At 41.3% G+C, this 24,600-nt stretch overlaps 3 protein-coding genes across 4 annotated transcripts; 1 reads left to right on the top strand and 2 right to left on the bottom strand.

Annotated features, from left to right (window-relative positions):
- Positions 1-1,581: 1,581 nt before the first annotated feature.
- On the bottom strand, positions 1,582-8,455 carry LOC116212433 (pleiotropic drug resistance protein 2-like). Its single transcript, XM_031547050.1, has 18 exons — positions 7,732-8,455; positions 7,278-7,366; positions 6,792-7,167; positions 6,595-6,685; positions 5,515-6,415; positions 5,248-5,408; positions 5,054-5,160; positions 4,798-4,957; positions 4,632-4,709; positions 4,427-4,542; positions 3,980-4,312; positions 3,592-3,882; positions 3,425-3,508; positions 3,198-3,331; positions 2,876-3,103; positions 2,596-2,767; positions 2,188-2,442; positions 1,582-2,088 (listed from the first exon to the last, which is right to left on the bottom strand). Exons 1-18 carry the CDS (start codon positions 8,224-8,226, stop codon positions 1,819-1,821), a joined length of 4,341 nt encoding a protein of 1,446 aa, XP_031402910.1. The 5' UTR covers positions 8,227-8,455; the 3' UTR covers positions 1,582-1,818.
- A 9,230-nt stretch (positions 8,456-17,685) lies between these two features.
- On the bottom strand, positions 17,686-19,683 carry LOC116211006. The gene is made up of 3 exons (XM_031545193.1): positions 19,528-19,683; positions 18,056-18,212; positions 17,686-17,928 (listed from the first exon to the last, which is right to left on the bottom strand). Exons 2-3 carry the CDS (start codon positions 18,209-18,211, stop codon positions 17,881-17,883), a joined length of 204 nt encoding a protein of 67 aa, XP_031401053.1. The 5' UTR covers position 18,212; positions 19,528-19,683; the 3' UTR covers positions 17,686-17,880.
- A 137-nt stretch (positions 19,684-19,820) lies between these two features.
- LOC116211004 (histone deacetylase 9) lies at positions 19,821-24,367 on the top strand. Of its 2 annotated transcripts, none has more exons than XM_031545191.1 (14): positions 19,821-20,001; positions 20,832-20,944; positions 21,051-21,168; positions 21,743-21,817; positions 21,912-22,131; positions 22,294-22,357; positions 22,466-22,558; positions 22,655-22,763; positions 22,901-22,950; positions 23,065-23,155; positions 23,258-23,328; positions 23,426-23,524; positions 23,882-23,948; positions 24,044-24,367. In XM_031545191.1, the coding sequence occupies exons 1-14, from the start codon at positions 19,965-19,967 to the stop codon at positions 24,127-24,129; spliced, it is 1,293 nt and encodes a 430-aa protein (XP_031401051.1). In that variant the 5' UTR covers positions 19,821-19,964; the 3' UTR covers positions 24,130-24,367. The 2 variants fall into 2 exon arrangements, with proteins under 2 accessions (XP_031401051.1, XP_031401049.1); XM_031545189.1 differs by having other exon boundaries at positions 23,423-23,524.
- The last annotated feature ends 233 nt before the right edge of the window (positions 24,368-24,600 follow it).

The raw sequence follows: 24,600 nt of genomic DNA, 5'->3' as shown, positions 1-24,600 counted from the left end.
GAGCGGTTGGTATGCGGAGGCTGCTTATAAATAGAGTGGAGGGATGTGAAATGTGAAGCGCTCTCATTCTTTGAAAGGAAAAGTCGTTACTTTATCTCTCTGAAAGTACGAAGGCTTTCTCTCTGTCTCTGTCCGTCTAGATGGTCAATGTTTCAGGATGAGAATAGTCCTTTTCGGCAACTAAAGATTCAACCAATCCCATCTTCGCAATTTGGTACACCCTGAAGCTTCTGCCCTCCGAAGTGGACGCCGAGGTCGATCTGTAATGGAGGACAAAACGCCCGACAGTCGGATTGGATGAGAACAGGCACGGAGGCGAGTAACTAATCGATAAGAAGGGGCCCACAGTAATTAAGGCGTTGATGGTAGCAGAACCTGGAGCAATTGCTTATATTGTGAATGTGATTTTTAATGCTGAAGACTTTGCTAAGATCACGAATACATGCCAAGACGTGACAGATTACTACCCGAAGCATCTCCATTCGGAGTAAATATCTTTTCTTCCCTCTCTTCTTCTCATGATATAAAGCAGCTTCCTCTCAGTTCATTAGTGTGTTTGGTTTTAGAGTTAAGTTTTAATTTTAATTGATTTGTAATGATTGTGATGTTGAATTATGAGAAAAAGCGTGAAAAAATAATAAATAATTGAAAAGAGTAATGATTATATTGTTGAATTGTGAAAAAAAAAAGTAATGAATAGTTGAGAGAATTTATTATTAAAAATTAAATTAAATTGTTAAAAAAATTAAAGATAAATAAAAAATATAATAATTATGTTGTTGACTTTTGTTGTATAATCATTAACGTTAAAATCAGATTGCAAAATCAAACGAACTGACTTTTATCTTCAACTCGTAGGGCGGCAGCTTCTTCCTTATTGACTCAGAGGGGCATTATGTTGAGCGCCCTGTACCCGTTCCCAGGTCCTAAAGATGAACAATGGAAAATTACTAAATCGTCTTGAGAGATCGAAGCATGTACGTCGATTATCTCCCCGGTCTAACTGGAGGGAGTTGAATTGCACCAGTTGGGCCTCTGGTTTAAGAGCAACCCGATAAAGACAACCAAGAATCTGCAATGATCATGAATTGGCCGAAACAGAGAGAGTCTCCGTCTGTGGTCTTCATCTTACTGTGAAGCGAGTGCTTCCTCTGGAATGAAGAATAAGAGATTCGTGAAATAGCCGGCAGACTTCCGATCGGCGGTGTTGGATTCATATGCTCATTCCGGTTCCATGGCAGAGACCACCGAGCAGCGCCAAGGAGACCCTGTTCACAGGCTTTTTTGAGGGGGTCCGAGCCTTCGAGGCTGGCGAACTGATGTCAGGGTGGCGGTGGAGGTCAAAAAGCGGAGGAGAAGCAGCTTAGCTCAGGGGGGTAGAAGTTGGCAAGGCGAGAACGGAAACGGTGGCGGGAGAAGGGATAGAGGAGGTGGTGATAACTGATATTTTAAAAGTTCTACGGACCGAAGAGAAATAAATTAAAAACTGTAGCTTCTTGTTTTAGGCCTCAATTTTTGGATTTTTAACTTTTAATCCCCAAACTATGAGAAAGTTTCCTTTCTGTCATTGAAGAAGAAGAATTAAGCTAGTGGAATTAAACTATTTTTATTACTACTCACCATCTGTGGTAAAACAATTACAATGGAAGATTTAAACAGCTATACACATTCACAATGAGAAAAAAAAATAATGAAAATTCACCCCAAGACCAAAAAAAAAAAAAGAGGGAAATTTCAAAAGCAGAGGCAACAGTTTCTGTTTAGCCTCTCTTCTTCAACAATTCTACCATGAACAAAATGGAAGATGCCTTGGTCTCTCTATCTTCTCTGGAAGTTCAAGAACTTGATTCCGTAGGCGAACACAAAGAAGAATAGCAGGACCCAGCCCACGTGGGCGATAACCACGGGGATAAGGAAGTCGTGGTCAAAACCCAAGTACTCCTTTAGGAACGTGTTGATTGGAACATTATCTGCCCCGGGGATTTCAAGATTTGTTGTGTAGTCCCCGAACTGAGACGCAAAGATTCCATAGATTGTCCAGGCAACGGGGGAAGCCCAGTAGTACCACCTCCACCACACGGGAATCAACTGTATATAACCAGGAGTTTCGTGTTACAAACTTCACTTGTAAAAGCAAAATTTCTTTTTCTAGGAAAGGAAAAAAGTAAAGGGTTTATGATGACTTACGGGTCGGGGGATGAGGAAGCCTGAGAACAAGTTCCAGAAGCTGAGGAAGAAGGACATGACGATGGCGGCAATCTGATGTCCAGGAGTGAGGGCGACAACCATCATTCCGTACATGGAGAAGTAGGTGTAACACATGAATATGAAGTAGTAGAAATAAAGGAACTTGTCTGCCTGCCACTCGAACCCGATCATTGCATACAGAAGGAGAGTGTAGACAAATGTTTGGATTGCCACATAGATAGTTTCAATCGCCACCTGAGACATACCAAGAAAACATGTCAGGAAATGGTACGTGCCCATATTAGTAGCCCAATAATATGATATGTGTAATTGACCCGAAAGCAAACGGATCATTTTCTGATCGTATCTGGACTATATTCTAATGATTATCGAGTGATCTCTTCTTACCTGAGCAAACGCATAAGGTAACTCGGAATACATTCCCGCTGCTCGTTCACGATAGAAGACTGTTCTCTCAATTGCCACAACAGACTGAACTGCAGAAGCGTTTGTGGCTCCAAGGAAGAGAACAGCAGCGTAGGTGGCACCAAGCATATTCTGTAGATCCTGCTGAGTATGCCTGTATGGAATAAACATCGCAATCAAGCAGTTCTGTCAGGAAACCATTTCAGGGTTCGTTTGTTCCGGGTCTATCGAATATGAAGAGGCAGGTCATTGATGTACTTACAGTTTCTGCCCTTTGTTCCAGAAAATAACTCCAAACATCACACCAATGACTACGGTCATGAAGAAACGGATTGCATTGTACTGAGAGTTTCTCCAGTAAGACCAGTGCTGCTTCCAGAAGCAAGCCTTGCATTGAGTAAGGAAGTTCTGAGAGTACTGGGTCGGGAAATACAGGTCCTGAGATCCTGGGACTGGAGTGCTCAGCTGCTTGATAAGCTCTTGGTTTTGACTGATAATACACAACAACAAAATCAAGCCAAGTTAGTTATTTGAAACTGACGATTCAAGTAGGATAATCAAGGATGTGAGGATTGAAAAATTACCGGTAGAGGTTGGAATTGGCATAAATGTCAGCAAAGTCAACCTCCATCTGAGCTTCGGCTGCGGTAGAGCTGATCTCCAACATCCATGTGGCAGGATTGTAACCATCCTTGATCTTGGGGACCCCCGGAATAGCCTGCACCGAGATTTCCATGCATTGGTCAATTAAGTTCTTTTGTTAATCAAACGAAAACCACATTTTTCAGACAATTTTATGAATCTTGCGTACCTCGAAGTATTCGACGAGTTTGTGGGACTGCTGACCAAGAGGCCCTGTATAGATCACTTGCCCTCCTCTTTTCATCAGGAGCAGCTGTTCAGAGCAAAAACCATTAGCTCGAGGATCGAGATTAGGACTAAGGGAGCAGAAGATTTATTGAATTACAATGTATGTACCTCATCGAAGGCCTCAAAAATGTCAATGCTCGGCTGGTGAATAGTGCATACGACTGTTCGTCCAGTGTCCACGGTGTTCCTCACAGTACGCATAACTATAGCAGCAGCCCTAGCGTCCAGTCCTGAGGTAGGTTCGTCCATGAAGATGATGGAGGGATTAGCGACCAACTCCACAGCTATTGTGAGCCTCTTCCTTTGCTCAGTGGATAAACCGTCAACCCCGGGAAGCCCAACAAGAGCATTCCTCAAGGGGTTGAGCTCGACCAAGTCCATAACTTCCTCGACAAACATCTGTGAAGAACAAGAACCATATTTGGTATTCCGAAACAGATGGGGCGTGATAAAGCAATTTCCGTATGGAAAAAACAAATGGTGATTAGTTACAGACCTTTCGTGTCTCAGTCTTGACATCCTTAGCTAGACGAAGCCAGGCGGAGTACAGGAGTGACTCGTACACAGTGACATACGGTGAGTGAATGTCGTTCTGCTCACAGTAACCGCTCACACGAGCAAATGTTGTTTGGTTCTTAGGGTAACCTGAAACACTTATGTCTCCTTCAATATATCCACCGGTTTTTCTTCCAGCCAAGACATCCATCAAGGTTGTCTTCCCAGCCCCACTGACTCCAACGAGGGCCGTCAAAACCCCAGGCCTGAAAGCGCCACTGACATCCCTCAAGAGTTGGAGTCGGGTCTCTTCAACTCCCTGAGTCTTCATTTCCTGTTAGGAAAGCCGTACATTTTACTTTCAGTCTCGTCTAAAAACCAAATATCAGTCAATAGTAGAAATTTTCGGGCAAAGAATCTCAAACAAAGACTTCTTTCTTTTACTTACCGCAGGCATGTCAACATAGTAGTTTACGTGGTTGAAAGCGAGTGAAAGGGGCTGGAAGGGAAGAACCATTCCACGCCTCTGTTGACTCTCAGAGTTCATCACTTGCATATTGATGCCTGCACTCGAACAGTCAATAAAACATCAGGCAGGCAAAAGAAAAATATACAATTCTTAAGAGTATTTTTGTTGCAATATCACCACATACCTTGAGTACGAGCCCGTCGCTTCGACTCCTCAGATTCATCGTCATCTTCCAAAAGTGTAGCTTTGTTATCTCCAAGAGCTGAAATTGAGTTCCAGAAAAATGATCAGTTTATAATTCCAATTTTCATGGAAATAATCGTGCTAAAATCAGGCAGAGGCCAACTTACGGTTCAGCCAAGTCAGGACGGCAATGAAGAGAAGGCTGAAGAGAATAGAGAAACTGAAGAGAGCGGCAATACTAATCCAGTACCAGCTTTCAGTCCTAAAGAGGCCCCGTTCCTTAAGAAGGGTCTTCCCGACCGTGGTTTCGTTAGAGTTGGCAAGAGGCTGCAATGGATTCAAAGATATTAGAACTAAATTTATGTCTGGAGATTACAAAGCTAATCTGATGGAACTGCATGGAATAGAAGAAAGAGAACTTACAGGGCTGCTCCATCTCTCGTCGAGGAACTCATTGATGGAGATGGCATTAAGACCGTACATCATAGGCGAAACATAGTAACCCCAAATCATCCATGGTAAAATGTCATCTGCACAGAATGATGAAAATCGCTTTAAATTTACAATACTTTTATATAGCCTATCATGTTAGGGTTTGAAACCGAAAATTTACTGACCTTTTGCTACGATAAAGCCTCCAAGAATGAAGACTAACAGAAGAGTGAAGGTACCAAGAGTGTTGGCAACTACTTGCGTTCTTCCAACTCCCGCTATAAAACGGAAGAGCGAGAGAGCCATCTGATGCACGCCGAAGAAAGCTAGGAACTGCTTGAAGAACCTAAATAAGACCACGATGCACCATATTAGATCAGAAGATGTATAAGCTTCCAGCGATTCTCCAAGACTGGAAAAGTGAGAGTAGAGCTAGTGAGAGAGGTGTTCACCTACTAGCAGCAGGGGCAAACCCGATAGTGTAGTAAGTAAGAATGATCCAGATTGCTGACTCCATGAGGGAGATGGGTATGCGAAGGATCCAGATGGGCAGTCCGAAGGCCCATGCCGGGTAGAATAGGAAGTCCCTCTGTTTATAGAAGACAGGAAGCCTGAAGACTGTCATAGCGAGCTCACTCATCCCATTAAACATGACATTAACAAGACTGAAGAAGAGGGCTCCCCAGAATTTGGCTCCGTCCTGGACGGCTCCCGCCTTCATCTCTGTCCTAAGGAAAACAGTGAGTGCAATCGTGGCCATGATCGTGATCTGGGTGGTCTTGAAGATGTACACGAATGAGCTCCGCTTCATGAGAAGCCACTCCCGGTCAAAGGATGCCTTGAAGAGCTCCCAGTTGGAGATCCCATACTTCTCCTTCACCAGTGCTGCAGGGTGGGTCAGGGACTTGTCATAGGGGACACGTAACTCCTCTAAGAGCTGCTGCCCGACATGGAAGGAGTTGAATGCCTGGGAGAACTCGGCTGCAGATATGTAGCGGTAGGGTTGGTCCCTCCGGCACCAGTACTGCTCCTGGTCCTTCTTGGAGGTCACTTCCTGGAGAAAGTCGGCGACTCCCTTTCTTTCAGGGCACTTGAAGCCCATGTGCTCGAAGAACTGGAGGACGTTCTCCCGGGGCCCCTGATAGACGACGTGACCCTCGGAAAGGAGGATGATATCGTCAAAGAGATCATATGTCTCAGGGGCAGGCTGCAGGAGGGAGATCACCATGGTTATGTCCATGATGTGGACCATCTGCCTCATGAACTTGACTATCTGGAAGGTTGTTGAACTGTCAAGCCCGGTCGATATCTCGTCCATGAAAAAGGCTTTCGCAGGTCCAACCAACATTTCACCTGCACTCGAACATCATCAATACCATCAATAACGTGCTGAATGTATCCAAACCTCATCATAAACCACACCATCGGATAGCTTAAGCTATCATGTGGAGTTACCATACACCACATGGCGCACCATTTAAATGAATGAAATACAGAACATATTCCGTAGAGTTTCATGATTGGACATATACCTGTGGTGACACGCTTCTTTTGCCCACCGGAGATACCCCTTCTCATGTCATCTCCAACCATAATATCCGCACAAATATCTAAGCCCAGAATCTGTTGAGAAGTTTCCGACATTAGACTAATTAAAGTGACGAAATAAAGGAAAAATGAATCCGATAGCTTCCTGTAAGCTGTAGTAGAAGGAAAAGCGTAAACGGACCTTGAGGACGTAATCAGTGCCCAAGTTAGTTTCCTGCCCAACCATCGCTGTGGCCTTCATGAAAGCATCAATTTCTGGGTCGGGCTTGATCCCCGCCTCTCTTTCTCTTCTCGAGAGCTCAGTCAACATCTCATAACGGGTTCCGACTCCGAGGCATCGGCCAGAAAAGTCCAAGGTCTCACGAACAGTCATCTCACCATAGTGAAGGTCATGCTGACTGATGTAAGCACAAGTTCTCTGAGGAACAAACTCGTTAAATTCGTGCCCACAGTAGGTTATTTTGCCGGTTACCCTCAGATCATCATCTGATTTCCCTGCAAGTGCCTTCAATAAAGTTGTCTTGCCCGAACCAGGTGGTCCAAGAAGCAAAGTCATCCTGTAAAATCACATAGTTCTGTTCATACCTCGCAACATAAGTCGAAAAATATAATTTGATTGATTGACTTGTTCCGGAAAAATTGCAAGATCTACTCCGGAATGCATTACCTGGAGGGTTTGATGACACCACTAACACCTTGAAGGATCTTCACAACCTTTTTCTTTGACGGGGTGAGACCGACCATGCCAAGAATTCCCTGTGCATACGCCAAAAGAAGCATTAACCAACATATCCTCGAGTGCTTGCCCAAAATATAAACCGAAAGATGCCGTTGCATCAAAAGGTAGATTGACAAATCATTAAAATCATTAAAAGGCACTTCACTAGGCCAACCCTGTTTCGTTCTACAGATCGAGATTGAAGTTTTAGCGCCTTCAACCGTGATTTTACTTAACATAATTCTCTTCCTCCAAAGACACGGAAAGCCTAATGATCGTACCTAAGCATAATTTCTCTTCCTCCGAGAACATGGAAAGCCTAATCATTTCTAAGTTCACAAAGCAGAGTTCCTATGCTTCTCTACCATGGAAACAGGTAGTTTCTGTTAAAACAAAAGCATACCTCAACTGCGTTCAAGGTGGAGTTGAGCAGAGTGGGAAGAGCTCTGCTCCCGACATGAGCATCCCCCTCAATGGACAGGTTCTGGAACCGGATCTCGATCTTGGGGATCTCGATCCCGACCCGATCAGTCCTGTCCCTGAGCCGCCTGAGGAACTTCTCATTGTCCTCCTCCACGACCTTGAGGATGCTCTCCATCAGGACCTTCTTGTCCTGAGCCCCAAGGTTAGTCACATCGACTTCGTCGTGCACGACGCGCCCGTTGCTCCTCACTTGCGTCAAGATCCCCTTCCTCATACGGTCGTAGGTGGGCAGCCGCTCGATGGCCGCCCACCTGAGCTCCTCCTCATCGTCCTCCCGGCCGCTGACCTGCCCACGGGCGCTCCTCTGGAACACGTCGGGCGCATTCCACATGTCCCTCACGCTCCCCGACCTCCAGCTCCCCCTGCTGCTCGTCTGCCGGACGAAGTCATCTCCGGCCAAAGCCGCGGCCGCCATAGTTTCAAGCAGCTCCCACTCACTTCAAATTGCCCACCAGATCCCACAATCTGAAAGTCAGAAAGCTCGCAACTTCACGGCGAATCCGATCAAAATGTACACAAAGCTCTTAGCTTTTCTTGATTTCTGCCACACTTGTTCTTCTTCTTCACCTCCTCCTCTTCTGGGTTCCAATCAAAAAAATGAAGAAATGAGAGAGAGAGAGAGAGAGAGAGATATTTGGTTGATTTGTCAATGGCGAAGCTGCTTATATATATTGGAAGAATGTGAAAAGTGAAGCTCTTTGCTGAAGAAACCACCTCATTGGCTGTCTTTCTCTCCCCTCCTCAGAAAGGAATCGTTTTTCCTTTCTCTCTCCTCCACCGTCTCTCTCTCTCTCTAGAAGGTCTATGGTCAAAATGAGACAACGAGTCCTTCCCGCGGCTAAATTATTTTAACTAAACTTCAAAAGCAATCCAGTACCTCGCGGTGTGGGAGCTCGCAGTACACCCGGCATTACCTGCCGTCGGATGGGCACGCCAAGGTTGACTCCATGTGCAATGGGAAATCATTGGACGGTCGGATGAGAATGAGCTGGGGCAAGCGCGTGAAGTGTGAAGTTGCGAGTTTGGTGCTTTCGGATATATATATATATATATATATATTAATTAATTAATCGAAAGAGAGTGGGCTCACTGCGGACTACATTGGTCAATTGTTGTATTTTGCTGACCGAATAGATGCTTCTTTTAGTCGACAAATGGTTGGGGCACACGCGCACATGGCGCGTGGGAAAATGGACATTATTTCTTTTCGGTAGAAAATGGACAATATCATAAAGGACACAGAATAGGATAGGAGTGTCAAGTGGGTCCCACTTGCTCCCCACTCGAATGATAACTACACCCGCCGCCGGAGATAACTTATTAACGTACCGAACCACTTTATCATAGTGAGTTTTTCTTTTAATGATTAATTTTAATTTTTACTTCGCTCGTCAAAAGAATTTCTGCAGACCTTATAATTGCCTGGTTAAGTACTTGCTACCTGAATCTGTTGAGACTTTTTTTTTTTTTTATGAATACCTGAATTTCTTGAGATAAATGACTGTCGTAATTGGACAACCGCACTTTCCTTATTTGACTCGAGGGATGTCGACGGAGTCGTAATATTATGATGTATTTCCGAATCCATAAGATAACGATTGCAGAAGATATACATTAGAAATTTCGTATCGACATGGAACCATAATCGACAGTGTAAATGCACTTCTCGACAGAGACTTATGACCATATTGTCTCCGATATTGTGGGACGTATATTTTTTCCAATGTCACAGGACTTTGACGGTAATTATGGCTTTTATCTTGTTCAGACATATTACGGGAATCGTTGGGATGGATTCAAACATGTGATGAAAGTAAGGGCAGCAGCGACTTGAGATGAAAAGGATGTCTTGCGTCTCCAATTGTCAAAGGAAGAGAAAAAAGATAATCTTAATAAAGGAGATAATTATGTATGTGTGAGAAAGAAAGGAAAATGCATGAAATGTTCGTCCCATGACTTTATTTTATGTTCTCTTCTTTCCTTTTTTTTTTGTTTTTTTGGGCGGCCTTTTTCCAGAAGCGAATCCGTTAAAAAAAAAGAGGCTTGCAATGCCATTCCTTCAACGCCTTCTAGAAGTTCATAAGCTGGCAATGAAAGATACCTCATTATTGGATGCACATATACATAATATGGATTAATTGCAATAATGATCCAAAAAAATTCATAATAATTACAGATTAGTCCAAATCTTTTTTTATAACTTGTTGGTACATTAATTTTTAAAATCATTTCGATGTAATGCATTCCGTCATCTCGTGCTTGACGCCGTTAATTCGACGCTCACTTGACTTATTACGAGTCAATGTTTATTTAAAGTAATTTTCTCTCTTCTGTCCTCTCTCTTATCTCTCTTCGGTCTATCTCCTCTCTCTCCCTTCTCTATATGGGCTCTCTCCTCCATGTCTCTTCTCTCTATCCTACCACCCTCAACTGCTCAAGGAGAGATTTGAGGCACGGAGAATGAGGACGACTCGAAGGAGTCTGATCCCGTGGACAAGGACAACAATGGGGGGAGGGATCTGAGGCTAAGGGACAAGTCCATGTGGCAAAGGATGAGATCCGTGTCCCCATTCTGAAGCATGCCCTTCAAGTGGAAGGACGACGATGACAAGAACCTGCCCATCAAATCGATCAAAACAAGGTCACCTCGAAGATCGAAGAGGCATTGTCGTCGGAGGTTTCGGAGAATCGCTCCAATGGGACTCCTTTCTCCCCGATGAAGGAGACGACAAGGACTAGCATCGACTTGGCCTCCTCCGTTACCCCGAGCCCTCCCTGAAAAGGGAAATAGCGCTCCCCGCCCGATTCTTGAATATGGGCTCCTCTTCAATGTTTGGAGGGAAATTGAATTGTATCGTTACTTTCAGTGTTTGTGGGCTTTTATTTATGTTGTTTCTTTACACATAGACAGGGAAGAAGATGATTGTTATCTATATTCGGCGTACGTTACATGATGGTGCAAACTCTTTTAAAGTTGTAACTTAATAGTATAAAATGTTTTACAGAAGTTATATAATGGTGCAAAATGTTTCTTTAAGTAACTTAAGGGTTCACGGTGAAATCAAATTTGACGCAAAATGTTTCCCCTTTTTACTGTAGCCCCGTCACTTCGAAGAACCCGAGATTTCAGTGGGTTTTTTGTCTTCCTTGATTCTTCCTCCCATTTTCTTTCCCCTTGGTCGAACCGGGCTAGAAGTTGAAAGTCGAGCAGAGGAAAAGGACAAAGAAACATGGCTGAAATTCATCCCATCATTCGACCTTATGAGATCGAACTCGATCTAACTAATTGAGTTGAATTGCCACCACGCCGTTGAGGCCTTTTCTCGTGCTGAAAGAAGAAGAAGAGACATAGAGGAGAGAAGAAAGCAGAGAGAGAGAGAGAGAAAGGAAAGAGAGGAGAGAGAAGATAGAGACATAATAGAAAGGAGAGAGAAAATTATTTTTTTTGTTTTTATTTATTTATTATTATTATTATTATTTTAAATTAGAAACAAATATTTTATTTTAAAATTTGAGCCACATTACATAAGTACTGACACGTAATAAGTAACGTCAGCATCGAACTAACGGCGTTAAATACGAGATAACAGAATGCACTCCATCGAAACGGTTTTGAAACTTAATGTACTAACAAGTTATAAAAAAAAAAATTGGACCAACCTATAATTTTTATGAAATTTTTTGGACAAACAGTGCAATTAATCCATATAATATCGATATAAATGCATTGCTTTATTTGAAAGCTTCATTAATATTGTTGCAGTTTCATCGTATACATATATGGTATCGGGTCAATCGTGTCATTATTTAAAATGCTCACCATTTCATAATCAGTTAGTTGGATTCTCTCCCTTAGTATCATATGTGTTTAGATTTTATTTATATGTACAGCCTTATTGATTACGTATTCCTTTTCTTTCTTTTTTTCTATTGAGAGTATCACTTCAAATCATTACTATATAGTCTTCATGGACCACATACCACGCTGTAAACTCAAGAAAGGCATCTATCAATTATATCCCAAATCGTCTAAAGATTTTATATATGGAATCATACTATATTATTATATAAATTCAATATGGTTTAAATAAAAAGGAAGTAATTAATACCTGAATCGAAGATTCGTAAGTTGTGCCAACTAAAACCATGTCACATGAGAACTAGAAGTCACATCTTTCAGTTATTGCTAGCTAGATCCAATTATAAGGATTCTATAATTTTCCTCGATTCGACTATTACGTATATGGATAACTGTGAAGGGCTGCTATCTCTACATATAGTCATCAGTCTAAAACGAGTTACAAGAATGGATGACATGTTGCACCCAAGTAGCTTGGAGGCGGCTACCGTGAGAAATGATCGAAAAATTGTCGCACCCACTTGGGTTAAATTAAGTCTCTATGACAGGGACCATATAATTTTCCTCGATTCGACTGTCACGTATATGGATAACTGAGAAGGACTGCTATCTCTACATATAGTCATCAGTCTAAAACGAGTTACAAGAATGGATGACATGTTGCACCCAAGTAGCTTGGAGGCGGCTACCGTGGGAAATGATCGACAAATTGTCGCACCCACTTGGGATAAATTAAGTCTCTATGACATGGACGTGGGTGTACTGCTGGAGGTTCGTGAAATTTGAGACTAGAGATTCATTTTTTCGGTGAAAGACTAAAGATTCATTTAATTCAATTATTTAATTAGTTAGGATGCATTAATTGAATCTTAGATAACATGGAGATGGATTGATTGCCGAGCTATCCGAATTAATTCGGAGTATGACCACCCAACAACATATATATTCAACAGCTTCCTAAATAATATCTGCCTGCCTGTCTTAGTGGAATATGTACCAACTGCAAGATCTTTTTCTGCCTTTTACATGAGAAAATATACGGAATCAGTTGACTAATATGGTTCACGATTTGGACTATGGTACTGCTGTTAAGGCATAAATATCAAATTTCCAATATGTTCCTCTATTGGGAGTCAAGCAGATAATTACCGTCCAAAGCAACAAATTAAGTTAGATGAGAAATCATTGGGGGCATCCATGTGGTAAAATGACTGCATAATAATCACTAACTATAATACTATGTGCCGACATTTTTTTTAATTAAATTGTTTTTCAGCATGTTGAACCCATTGGCTCATCGATATATATAACTACATGATCAATTAATTAAAGATTATATGACAGATCAAAAGTCGATCAAGATCCGACAGATAGGATTACTTTGATTCCATTCTTACAATTAAATATCAATACAAACTTTATAAAAGATGAAACTAATTCACGGGTAATGGATGGCTACAATAATCCATTTTAATTAATAACAACATATGGTCCCAGCTTTCTGCACTAGGAGCTTAACTGACACTCTGGACTCTTCATTAAGAAACATGCTGTAACCGCGAGCTTACAACCCCGCGACCGGCCTTGCAAATCAATGGACACCCGGAAAAGAATGAGCAGAGGGTTTACGGTTTGAACGTCGAGCAAGTCACACTTGTATATATGTTCCTCTCGATCAATCGTCTCTCTCGTTCTCAAATTTTTCGCGCTGAGCTCGATGGACTCCGGCCCGAGACAAGGAGGAACGCGCTTATATTCCGGTACCATGGAAGCCTTGGAAGGAGTGATTTTCAAAATAAAGAAAGCTTAAGGATACATTGATTCCAATATAAGGGAGAGTAGAAAAAGATAATGTGGGCACGTTTAGGTGATGAAGCACGTGTGTGATTACTTTTCTCTGCAGACACCTAGCTTGTGTCTTTTGTTTATTTATTCATTCATTTATTTGTTAGTCCGTGCCCAAACGTGTAATTAATTCATTCTCACATTATTATAATATACATAAATATTATATACACACAAATGTATTTAATATTCACGGAAGGGAAGATTCCTGGATCGTCCGTCCCCGCGGTGCCAATTCTGACCGAACCAAAGCCCGGAAGGAATAATTCCCCCTAAGAACCGGCCTAATAATTTCTGATCTCTAGATGGTCATCGGATGGAATAATTTCCATTTCCACACTCTCTTTCTCTCGACTTCCTCCCTTTTAAGATTTGGGAGTGCAATGGGTTGAATAAGTACTTATTTTATTGAATTTTAAATAAAAGTAGTGTTTGGTGAATTCTTTCCGAATTATTTCTGCTATTAGAAACGTGATTTTCTCCAATATCTTAATAGGTACTTATAAAAATTATTTATATTCATTCTCCATTTTAACCATTAATTTTTATTTCAACAGTTTCAAATTGATGTCTCCCAAATGCTTTTATTTATTTTAAAATTAATATTTATTTTTCAACAATTATACTTCAATACTTTTATTTCAGCAACAGCACTCCCAAACCAAGCCTAAATCGACGCCACTACTGCTCCGATTCCAAGTCAATAATCACATTGAGAACTCGCTCGTCCCCGAACCGGGACCGAATGCTCAGGCTACCCCGGAGACTTTACAAATGAAAAAAAGAAAAAGAAACCTCCCATGCAGTTATATATAAGTAGCAAATATTGAGTTGTTACTTTGGTATATGTATCCACACTGCCACAACAAAAGAAAACTCCCATGCGCCTCGGTTACCTTCGGAGCGAATCTCCAGATAGAAAACTGACTCTCTAGGCCATGAAATTCCAGCGCCACTATACTTAGGTATGTAGGAGATTTCTAACAAGACCTCCAGTGAGGGTAACACCGCATCCCCTCACCATGGAATGCCATGGTGCCCAAGGGCTCCACGCGCAGCCGACTCGGGGAGTGTGTGTCCAAGTGACCCGGGGTCACTGTAGTCAGACTTGCTATATTGAAAGAAGTCAACATCCAGCACCCAACTAATTTGAATGGCTATAGGCCTAACAACCTTGGGTAGAAAAAGGAAAAAAGACTGTCTCCTATATATATATATATATATATGCTCCCACTCTGCCGCGATTTCAACTCTACCGTCTCGAGGGTCAGAAGGGTAAGATATCGAATTCCGATCGGTAATTCACGGCTGGTCTCTAATTGCGTGGATGAAGAAACTCGCCAGAGCACAATCACGAGAAGAGTGGTGTTTGATCAAGCGGATTGAATTCACATTTTTAATAAATGAGACCTCGTGTCTTGGGTTCAAACAGTTCAAAAAGCTGGTTAAGTCGAGCTGCCTATTAGCTTTTCATATCACTCTCAGGAGCTACAGATATCAGTGAGTGAACAGGGGTTGACATTGACAAGAATAATATCCTTGGTGAGATTACTCTAGCTACATATATCAGTGAGCGAACAGATTCTGACGATCCCATCTCGAGGAAACGGCCTTCAGAACAAAATTCATAACCCTCGACTGTGAAAAAATGAGATTTAGGCCGAATTCCATCGTTTATGACTTCAAACATGTATTTTTATATTATTTGGACGTTTTTGTAATTTTAAAAAAAGTTAATGTCTTTCGTGCAATTTAAACGTTTTTAATTCTATTTAAGCATTGTAAAACCCTAGGGTTAAGGGAATTGTTTTTTATCAATTAAAAAAATTGAAGCTTTCGTGCTCTTGCCCAATCTTGAATTTAATTCGAGTTTAATGTTTATTTTCTAGTATTCGTAGAATCAACAGATAATAAAAGGTTATTGTCTGATATTCGTGCGTGAATTAACAAATCGCAATTAGTTCCGTTACGTCAAATTGACAAGGATAATATCCTTGGTGAGATTACTCTAGCTAGAACTTGTACTGAACATGGAATATGGCGCAAGGTCAATGATAACCGGGATACAATATGAAATCGAGGTGTTCTAACATGATCCCAGGAGAGGATGAAATCGCGTCCCCTCACCGTCGTTGGATGCAGTGCTCGCGGGCCCCACGCGTATCCGACATGCGGAGTGCATGTCCTAGTGACCCAGTGACCCGGGTCAGTGTAGCCGTACTCTATGAAATTATGAATCTTAACACAAGAGAGTTCCTTAGCTAGCCCACCGGTACTGAATAAATCGAAGTCACGGGTCAAGCTTAGAGACTCAGTCAGCATTCATAATCCATCCAAATATTTCATTCATTTTTATTTTTTCCTTTTTTGGGGTCAAGAACGAACAAAGTGGACCAAAGAAAGTAAAAAACTGGATACAGGACACAGCAGTCTGCATGCATGAGTACTTAAAAGATAATGCCAACAACATTATAAATAATATATTGACCCGTGAAGATATTATATTATCATTCTAACTAAAATATATATATATATATATATATATATATTTTAATATGCGATGGATGGAACATTTGAAAGTAAAGCAGGACTTATACTCATGTGTAGCTTAATTTCAGGAGGTGAAAAAGTCTATACTGCAGGTAACGGGCATGAACAAACGCTTTTGTCTGCATGTTTCGATCTTTCACATGACCTCAACATTACCTTATCCGACGACAGAGACCCTAACCTTTTTTTTTTTTTTTTGATGAGCGGAGACCCTAACTTCAATATGACACCACGCAGAATCCTCGACGGGTTGGCCGGGTTCCCCTAGGTTTAACCGATATAGCAATTAATAATATTGTGCTGCAGATTTCAGCTGAAACGTCCAAGAAAGTTCACCAACCAAAGGGTTTTTTTTATATCTTTTTTTATTTTTTATTTTTTGTGCATGTTTATCTATCTATTCGAAGGCGTCTAGTGATGAGACATACTTGAGCATATGGTTATAGCCTGCAAAAATTATCAAGAAATTTGATGATATATATACCGTAAATAATGTGTCCACGTACCGTGTTTGGGTCCCCTCCTGCATTTAATAACGCATACTAATAATGAGAAACGGCGCAGAGCTCCTCCCAGCTCTTTTCACCATCAACTAAACGGTGTGCCGATCACAAGTCCCCATCCCACCCGAGCAGAATATCAGCAGAAAATATATGGGCTGCCTGCCGGCTTTTGAAAATATTTATATCCGCTTCATGCAGTGAACATATATATACCATCCCCTGGCTATATATATGTGTGTGTGTGTCTATTATGATTAAAATTAGAAGATGCATTCTTCTTGGACGTTTGGTCTGCTGCATTGCGACAAATTAAGCATATGTTCGGCGAACACATAAAATGCAGGGCAGGGCAGGCCAGCTGCCCAGGAAATGAAGGAACAGGGAATCACGAGCCGGTAAGCACTGTACTACAATAGGCCACGGCCTCACCTTGAAGAAAAGTACTCATTTAAGATTGCAATGAAAATCAAACACAAACGATAAGATTACTCCGTACTCGCAGTAAGAACGGATACATATTATCTCTTGAGAGTGGCTCGACACGAACCAAACTTGCATCAAACTTGTAAAGCCGGACATGATCCCAATCGAATTTGCTAGAAATGGCGCCTTTATGTTCCCCTCTCTCGACCAATTATTTAGGACCATGGTGAGGTTAATCTTTATTGTATAAGAGAGGTTTTGCCGATTAGGGGGCTTGGGCTGGCTGGCCCATCACAAAATTTATGTTCTGGGTTGATTTAAGTGGATCAGTTCCCACTAAGCATATTACATATATGGTTCAAGAAGGATCATGCGGACCTTCCAATCTCAACTATCGATTATCGTAACTGATCGTATAGGATCTACCAGAGTCTGCAATTTTTTTTTATTATACACGAGTTTTTGTTGATTACTTTGTTTTGTACCCGATCTAGGAAGATCAGTTCCCTTTTCAATCAAAACGTTTATGTTTTGTCTAATCTGCCATATTTCGACAATAAGTGGACTATTATTCCATCAGATTAACCTCGGCTAAACCTTTTCATCAGCACTGGGAGATAATGCAACCCATTCGGGCTCCAATGGACCAATGCCATCCGAGTAACTAAATTTCAGTAACAGAGAACATGGCACAGATTCGGAACAGAGTACTGGAATTCATTCACAATGTCACAAAAAGAATCAAAGGCAGCAAGAAACATTGCCACCTAAGAGTAAGCTGTCAGCTTCCATTGCACGGAAACATGTCTGCAACTATGCAATTATTAGACAGAAGGCAAATCGGAAATATAACTTTGTCCAAGACTTAACCAAACTACTGCTCAGAGAATCATTCCTTCTTCCCGATCCCGTGAGACATGTTATAGATCCCCCGTGCCTGCATAAAGACCATTGTATGTGTCAGATTGTGCAAAACCTGACTGCAGTAGGAGAAACTCTGTAGTTTAATTTGAACAATTTTGCCAACAGAATCACGAGTTAGTGATGTGAGAAAGACGACTCACGATCATGAAGGTTGCGGTTGCCGCAAGAGCAGCAGGAATTGCGACGGAGGTGATCTTGTCATAAGGTCCCTTGAGGTATGTGTGCTTGTGAATGCTTTGGAAGAACTTTTGCCTCTCAATAAGCTTCTCCCTTGGCCTGAAAGGTGACTCCGTCATCCTGTGGTATATGTGAAAATCTATGTGAGGCACTTCCATTAATGCAACTTAGCAAACTAGACAAAGGTAAGCATGAAGCCCACAAGCTGAAGCGCGTATGGCCAGCAAAAAACGTAAAAGTAAGTTAGGGAGGATGAGAGAGAAGAGGATAAGATCCCTCTGGATATATAAGGAAGAAAGAAGATCATCTAAAACACAAGAACTCTCAAATATGAAGCAATTAGTTACTTCATCGAGGAATAAATGAATCTAGGCACTACGTTAAGCTATCACTGGTATCTATTATCACTATACACCCCCAACATGTGCAATGAAGGAAGAAAGAAGATCATCTAAAACATAAGAACTCTGAAAATATGAAGAGCGATTAGTTACTTCATCGAGGAATAAATGAATCTAGGCCGCTAAGTTAAGCTATCGCCGGTATCTATTATCACTATACACCCCCAAAAAGTGCAACGTCAACCTTTCTCTACTCAATTACTTCAAAGAGCTGCATCGTTGCTCCAAGATTCTCCATTTCTCTACTCAATTACTTCAAAGGGCAGGCCCGGAACTTTAATTCTGCAGCGAGATGAACTTCTACCAAAGGATAAAAAAAACTTCTAGCTAGTTCTCTATGTAATAAATCTGGAAGTCGGTAAACCATGTTGACATGCAATACAAATTAAATCACTTCTGCTCCTAAGGAGATGACTCCTCAGCCACCAAGGACATAATTTTGGGGAAATTTAAATTTAGCCTGCTCGTAGGTTGTCCTAATTTCTGTGGTAACCAAGCCACTGAACAGCTCCACATGGACTCATACCGAAAACCCTTCCATCCTCCTCCATCAGATAACCTAACTGTGATCGAGTGATTGCAATCGATTGAACAGCTCAAAGTCAGGATTTTGATGCATCCTCTTAAGATTGGTCTCACATAGAATTCGTTAGACATGAGAGTATAAGCTCTCCACCAAAAAAAAAAAGCCAGGATTTTGAGAGCAATCAAACATTTTCCAGCCAATACAGGTATAATGCAAACTCAATATGTCCTCAGAGCACATCAGTCAATCTCGATCAGCTCGGAAATTAGATGAAAAGCATGAAGACCACAAATTCAGGATAAAAAACAAAAAGATAGGCACATCGATGGCGCGTGACACGATGGTGCTCGAGTAAGAGTGGTCTATCGAGCTAAACCGAAGCGATTAGCATAAGCAGCATCGCCATATTCGATTGGAGCAGGAGAAATCTAGCTCATCTGAGACTCGATCTAGAGCGCACAGAGCTCGCGTGCACGTTTCAATAGAAACAGGGAGAAAAGATGCTTACTTGAAGCTGAGATTCTGAGGGCGGAGGAGAGATCGGAGCTTCGGAGATGAAGAAGGTTGAAGACGAAAATGAAGGCGACCGAGTGGCTCGAAGAAGGGGTAAAAGGGGATGGGGATCGACTGGGCTGCTCCCCTTCGGGTATAACCGCTTTGCAGTTTCTTCACAGCATGAGATTATGGGCCTGACCCAAGGTGTAATGGGCCCTTTAAGGGCCAATTATTGGGCTTTCAGGCCCATACAATTGCTCGGGCTTGGGGGAGCCCACAGATATAATATATGAGGAAAATTGCAAAAGTACAGGAAAAAGGAAAGAAAATTTCCTCTCCTTCCTCCGGCAATCTCCGTCGCGGCAATGGCGGAGCTTCGGTAGCAAAAGCTGAGCTACCTGCCTCCTCCTTCCTCTTCCTCCTCCTTTTGCTCTGCAACTGATTGATGAGATGAGGTCCAAGGACAGGATCTCCTACTTCTACGACGGTACTCACCTCTCCTTCCTTTGGTCCTTACTTCTCTGCCGCCATCATTTTCCGTAATCTATTTTCAGCCGATATCAGCTGAAATCGTGATAGATCTCGAGAGCTCGATGTAAATCCTGGACATATAATTGAGCTTTCAGTTGAACTTTAGGCCTCTGCTTGTTTTGGGCACGGATGAGTTCTCTAGTCGGGTATGAGTGTTGCTCTGTTTGGTTGTCGGATAAAGTGTACCGGGGAAAAGATATGGGGTCAGCAGAAGCAGAGAACAATTTCCTTACTTGATTCTAATGGAGTCTTAGAAACAGTTGAGGTGGTTTGCTCCGAGCTGTGTCCCATCCTGTCCCCCGGCGATTTTAGCTAAATTTGCCAAACACTCAATTTGCAGTTTTCAGCTTTAGACTGGATAGGGATTCCCTCACCTTATGCGAAAATATCGCCATGAATCTACTTCTTTGACAGAGGGTGAGGCTTTGGAGTGTACGGGTTTTGGACTTGTATGAGTCTTATCTACTAATCATCATATCAAATCGTTTGAATATTCTGATGTTGTGTTTAGTATGCGTGAGTAATAGCGAATATGATTGGTGTACAGTTTAGTTTCCGTGGTTTTACTTTTACATCTTTTACTATACGACTGCCTTTGAGGCTTGTGCTCTGGGTAGTTATTTCATACAATTGCAGACTAAACATATTCCATGATCTATAACGATGCTATATTTCATGCTACTGCAGTCTGTGCCATTGTTTTTCGCTGTTCTATTCTGATTCTTTATTTTCTAAACATCAAACTTGGCACGGGGTTTTTGGCTCAAGTTCGTACCTTTTTTGCAGGTGATGTAGGCAGTGTTTACTTTGGACCAAATCATCCCATGAAGCCACATCGGCTCTGCATGACCCACCATCTAGTCCTTGCTTATGAGCTTCACAAGAAGATGGAAATCTATGTGAGACGCCGGCGGATGGAGTTTACATCATTTTTCTGTTCCAGATTTTCCATTGTTCAACTACTCCAAGTAGGAAATAATACTCAACATTTATTCAATGCTGCAGCGTCCTCATAAAGCATATCCCGTTGAGCTTGCCCAATTTCATTCAGCTGATTATGTTGAGTTCCTCCACCGCATCACACCTGATACCCAGCATTTGTACTCAGAAGAATTGATGAAATGTATGACACTCTGTCCCGTAGTCGCATTTTTATATAAATTTTTAATTCTTGTTGCATGATTTCATCAATAGTGGTTAGCAAAATGATGCTATATCTGTGCTTCAATGAATTCCTCAGATAAGGAGATTAATAGCAATAATGTATAACAGAGAAAGGTGATATATACAGCTGTATGTTTGAGTTGTGAGAACGGCAAAGCTTTTTGCTCGAATGCTAGAGAATCTATGTAATGGCAATAAACACTTTTATGTTGATTTTTCTTGATTCTGCCGATAATATTGACACGATTTGACAATGCACACTCTTTGGACATTCAGTGGCTTCTTTTTACAGTTTCTGAGTTCTCCTTGATCTTTTCAGCATTCTTGTGACAGTCTTCTTCAGCTCATCATTGACCACAGCTTCTTTTTCTCACCCTGGTCACTCTGTATCTTATGTAATGTTTTTGTGCTTTGCGAATGTTGAATAAAATTGAGAAATTCCATATGCATGCAACTTCTGCAACGAACATTTTAATTTCAATCATTTCACTATAATTTTACCTTCGTGAGCATGGTCTCTTCTTCTGCACCAGATAATCTTGGAGAAGATTGTCCCGTCTTCGAGAACCTATTCGAATTTTGCCAGATATATGCTGGTGGGACAGTAGGTAATGTTAAATTTTTATTTGATGTTACCATTTTTTCTTGGCCAAATTGGATTTTCTCAATTTGCGGGCACTGATGATAATATCTACCTTGTAGATGCTGCAAGAAGATTGAACAATCAACTTTGTGATATAGCTATAAATTGGGCTGGTGGTTTACACCATGCCAAGAAGTGTCAGGCATCGGGATTCTGTTACATCAACGACCTTGTTCTCGGGATCTTGGAACTGCTCAAACATCATGCTCGAGTTCTGTATATTGACATAGATGTGCATCACGGTGATGGTGTGGAAGAAGCTTTTTATTTCACAGACAGGTAGCTGAATTGCTATTAGCCAAAAAAAAAAAAGTTTAATAGCTCATTATCGGGAGAAAACCTGAAATGCCAAATTGAATAATTATCTGTTTAGCCTACTTCCTGTGCCGTACTCTTTCATTTTGTTATTTGAAAATCATACAGTTTGGGTGGCTATGGCAGGGTGATGACTGTCAGCTTCCATAAGTTCGGAGATATGTTCTTTCCTGGAACTGGTGATGTTAAGGTAATCTAAAATTTTTTCTTTGCTGCCCGTGTTTCTATTCTGCATTTTTCGTAAGTCAATATGGAGTTGAATCAACGAATTTATTTTTCTCAATAATATTGATCAAAGGAAGTAGGAGAAAGAGAAGGGAAGTTCTATGCTATTAATGTCCCACTCAAGGATGGAATAGATGATGCCAGCTTCACCCGGCTTTTCAAGACTGTAAGTTCTGGTAAAAATCACTTTTACTTTGGAAATTGCGCCCCTTCAATTGTGGCTTCACAAATTAAGTGTATTAATCCCATTCTCATTATGCAGATAATATCGAAGGTTGTTGAAATTTATCAACCTGGTGCAATTGTCCTCCAATGTGGTGCAGATTCACTTGCTGGTGATCGCTTGGGTTGCTTCAATCTGTCGATTGATGGTGGATATCTCCTTGTATTCTTATCCTTCTCTATCTCAGTATTAGATGAGCAGAGTTCTATTTCTTGAGCTGTTATCTTATAAGGATCCTTGCTTGATTAAGGGGACTGATTATGGTGCATCTTTAATTTTTCACAGGACATGCTGAGTGTGTTAGAATTGTGAAGAAATTTAATCTGCCCTTGCTGGTATGTCAAATCTCTCGTTCTATCTCTCTCCTTCATTAAAAAGCAATCCTCCCAAGCCACCCCCAACCAAACATGCTCGTGCAATTTTCTGAGCTTAGATATTATGTTTTTCAGGTTACTGGGGGTGGTGGATACACGAAGGAGAATGTAGCTCGATGTTGGACTTTTGAAACAGGAGTTCTGTTAGAGTCAGAGCTTCCAAATGGTAATTTAGTTAGAAGGAAAGAATTGCTAAACTGTACTGCTTCTATCATCATGAGACTTTCTTCTTACTTCATTTGTATTTTCTCTTCATCTTGATTGGCAGAAATTCCAGATAATGAGTACATAAAGTATTTTGCTCCAGATTACTCGCTGAAGATTCCTCACTGGCATATAGTATGTTACTGGAGTTTCTAATTTCTGATTAACAGGAACTGTGTGCCTGTGAGAGTTTATATTCATTTTCTTCCATTCCTCTTGGTTACTTGAGCAGGAGAACCTGAATAGCAAATCCTATGTTGGCACAATCAAAATGCAAGTCTTGGAGAATCTTCGAAACATTCAGCATGCTCCAAGTGTGCAGATGCAAGAGGTAGCAACGTTGAGCTTAGATTTATTTATTTTTTGTCGTCGTTTTTCTATATTTAAGTTGACTTCCAATTTAGACGAACTGTGTACCAGATCTAAGATCTGTTGCAGCTCCTCTGTTCCCCAATCTTTGAACTGTTTACTTGATCAAAGATGAGACCTATATTCTTCAAGTTGAAAAGAAATTGGAAATTCTATGTGGAAATAGGCTTTTCTGGTGTAGGATTGATCACAGAGATTTTCGAGCAATAATTTCCTGCAAATATTTTGTAGTCAGTTGTGTATTCTTATGATTTGTTGCTGGAGGTTTGATTTCTTTCAATAACATCGATTGAGATAGATGGTTCTTTCCCTGCTGCAGGTCCCTCCAGACTTCTACATTCCCGACTTCGATGAAGACAAGCAGAACCTTGATGAACGAGTAGATCGTAAGTGGAAAGCTTCTAGCCATCCATATATTTACATGCGCCGGACAAGTATTTTCCAATCTCCACTTTTGACTTTCAAAATATCTCATTTTCAGAGCACACCCAAGACAAGCACATTCAACGGGATGACGAGTACTATGATGGAGACAACGATAATGATCATAACATGGAGGATGCGTAGAATCTAGGGTGGGATTATACTTGACCATTCTTTCAGAAGATCCAACTTAGGTCAATAGCAGTAGAAATTAGGTTGTGAAATGTTGTAACGAGATTCAGTGTTGTCCATATGACTCATCAGGCCAAAGAAGCAACCCTGCTGTTCTGTTAATATTGGGTATGACGTTGAAATCATTATTCGAACTTCTGTTGCTGACGTGCCCTAAATATTCAGGTCTCTTAGAGCACGGTTCGGTTTCCATTTTGGTTATTGTGATGGGTCTGAGATTAAAAATCCGAATTCCCCAAACCGACCCGAGTTCACATAATACATTCAACATGTGGTAGGCCATTGTCCCAAGTTCAGCCAACCATTGTTTTCTTCTCTGATGAGTGATCAGAGCCTAACACAAGCCTCGTCCCTCCCTCTTCCTCTCGGATAGTTTTCAAATCCCAGATTGAGATATCGAGTCTGTAATGAAAGGTTTTATTT

Source organism: Punica granatum, chromosome 6 (assembly GCF_007655135.1).
Source record: "Punica granatum isolate Tunisia-2019 chromosome 6, ASM765513v2, whole genome shotgun sequence".
NCBI lineage: Eukaryota > Viridiplantae > Streptophyta > Magnoliopsida > Myrtales > Lythraceae > Punica > Punica granatum.
The sequence above is the reverse complement of the archived record's forward strand: the minus strand, read 5'-3'. Positions and strand labels throughout refer to the sequence as shown.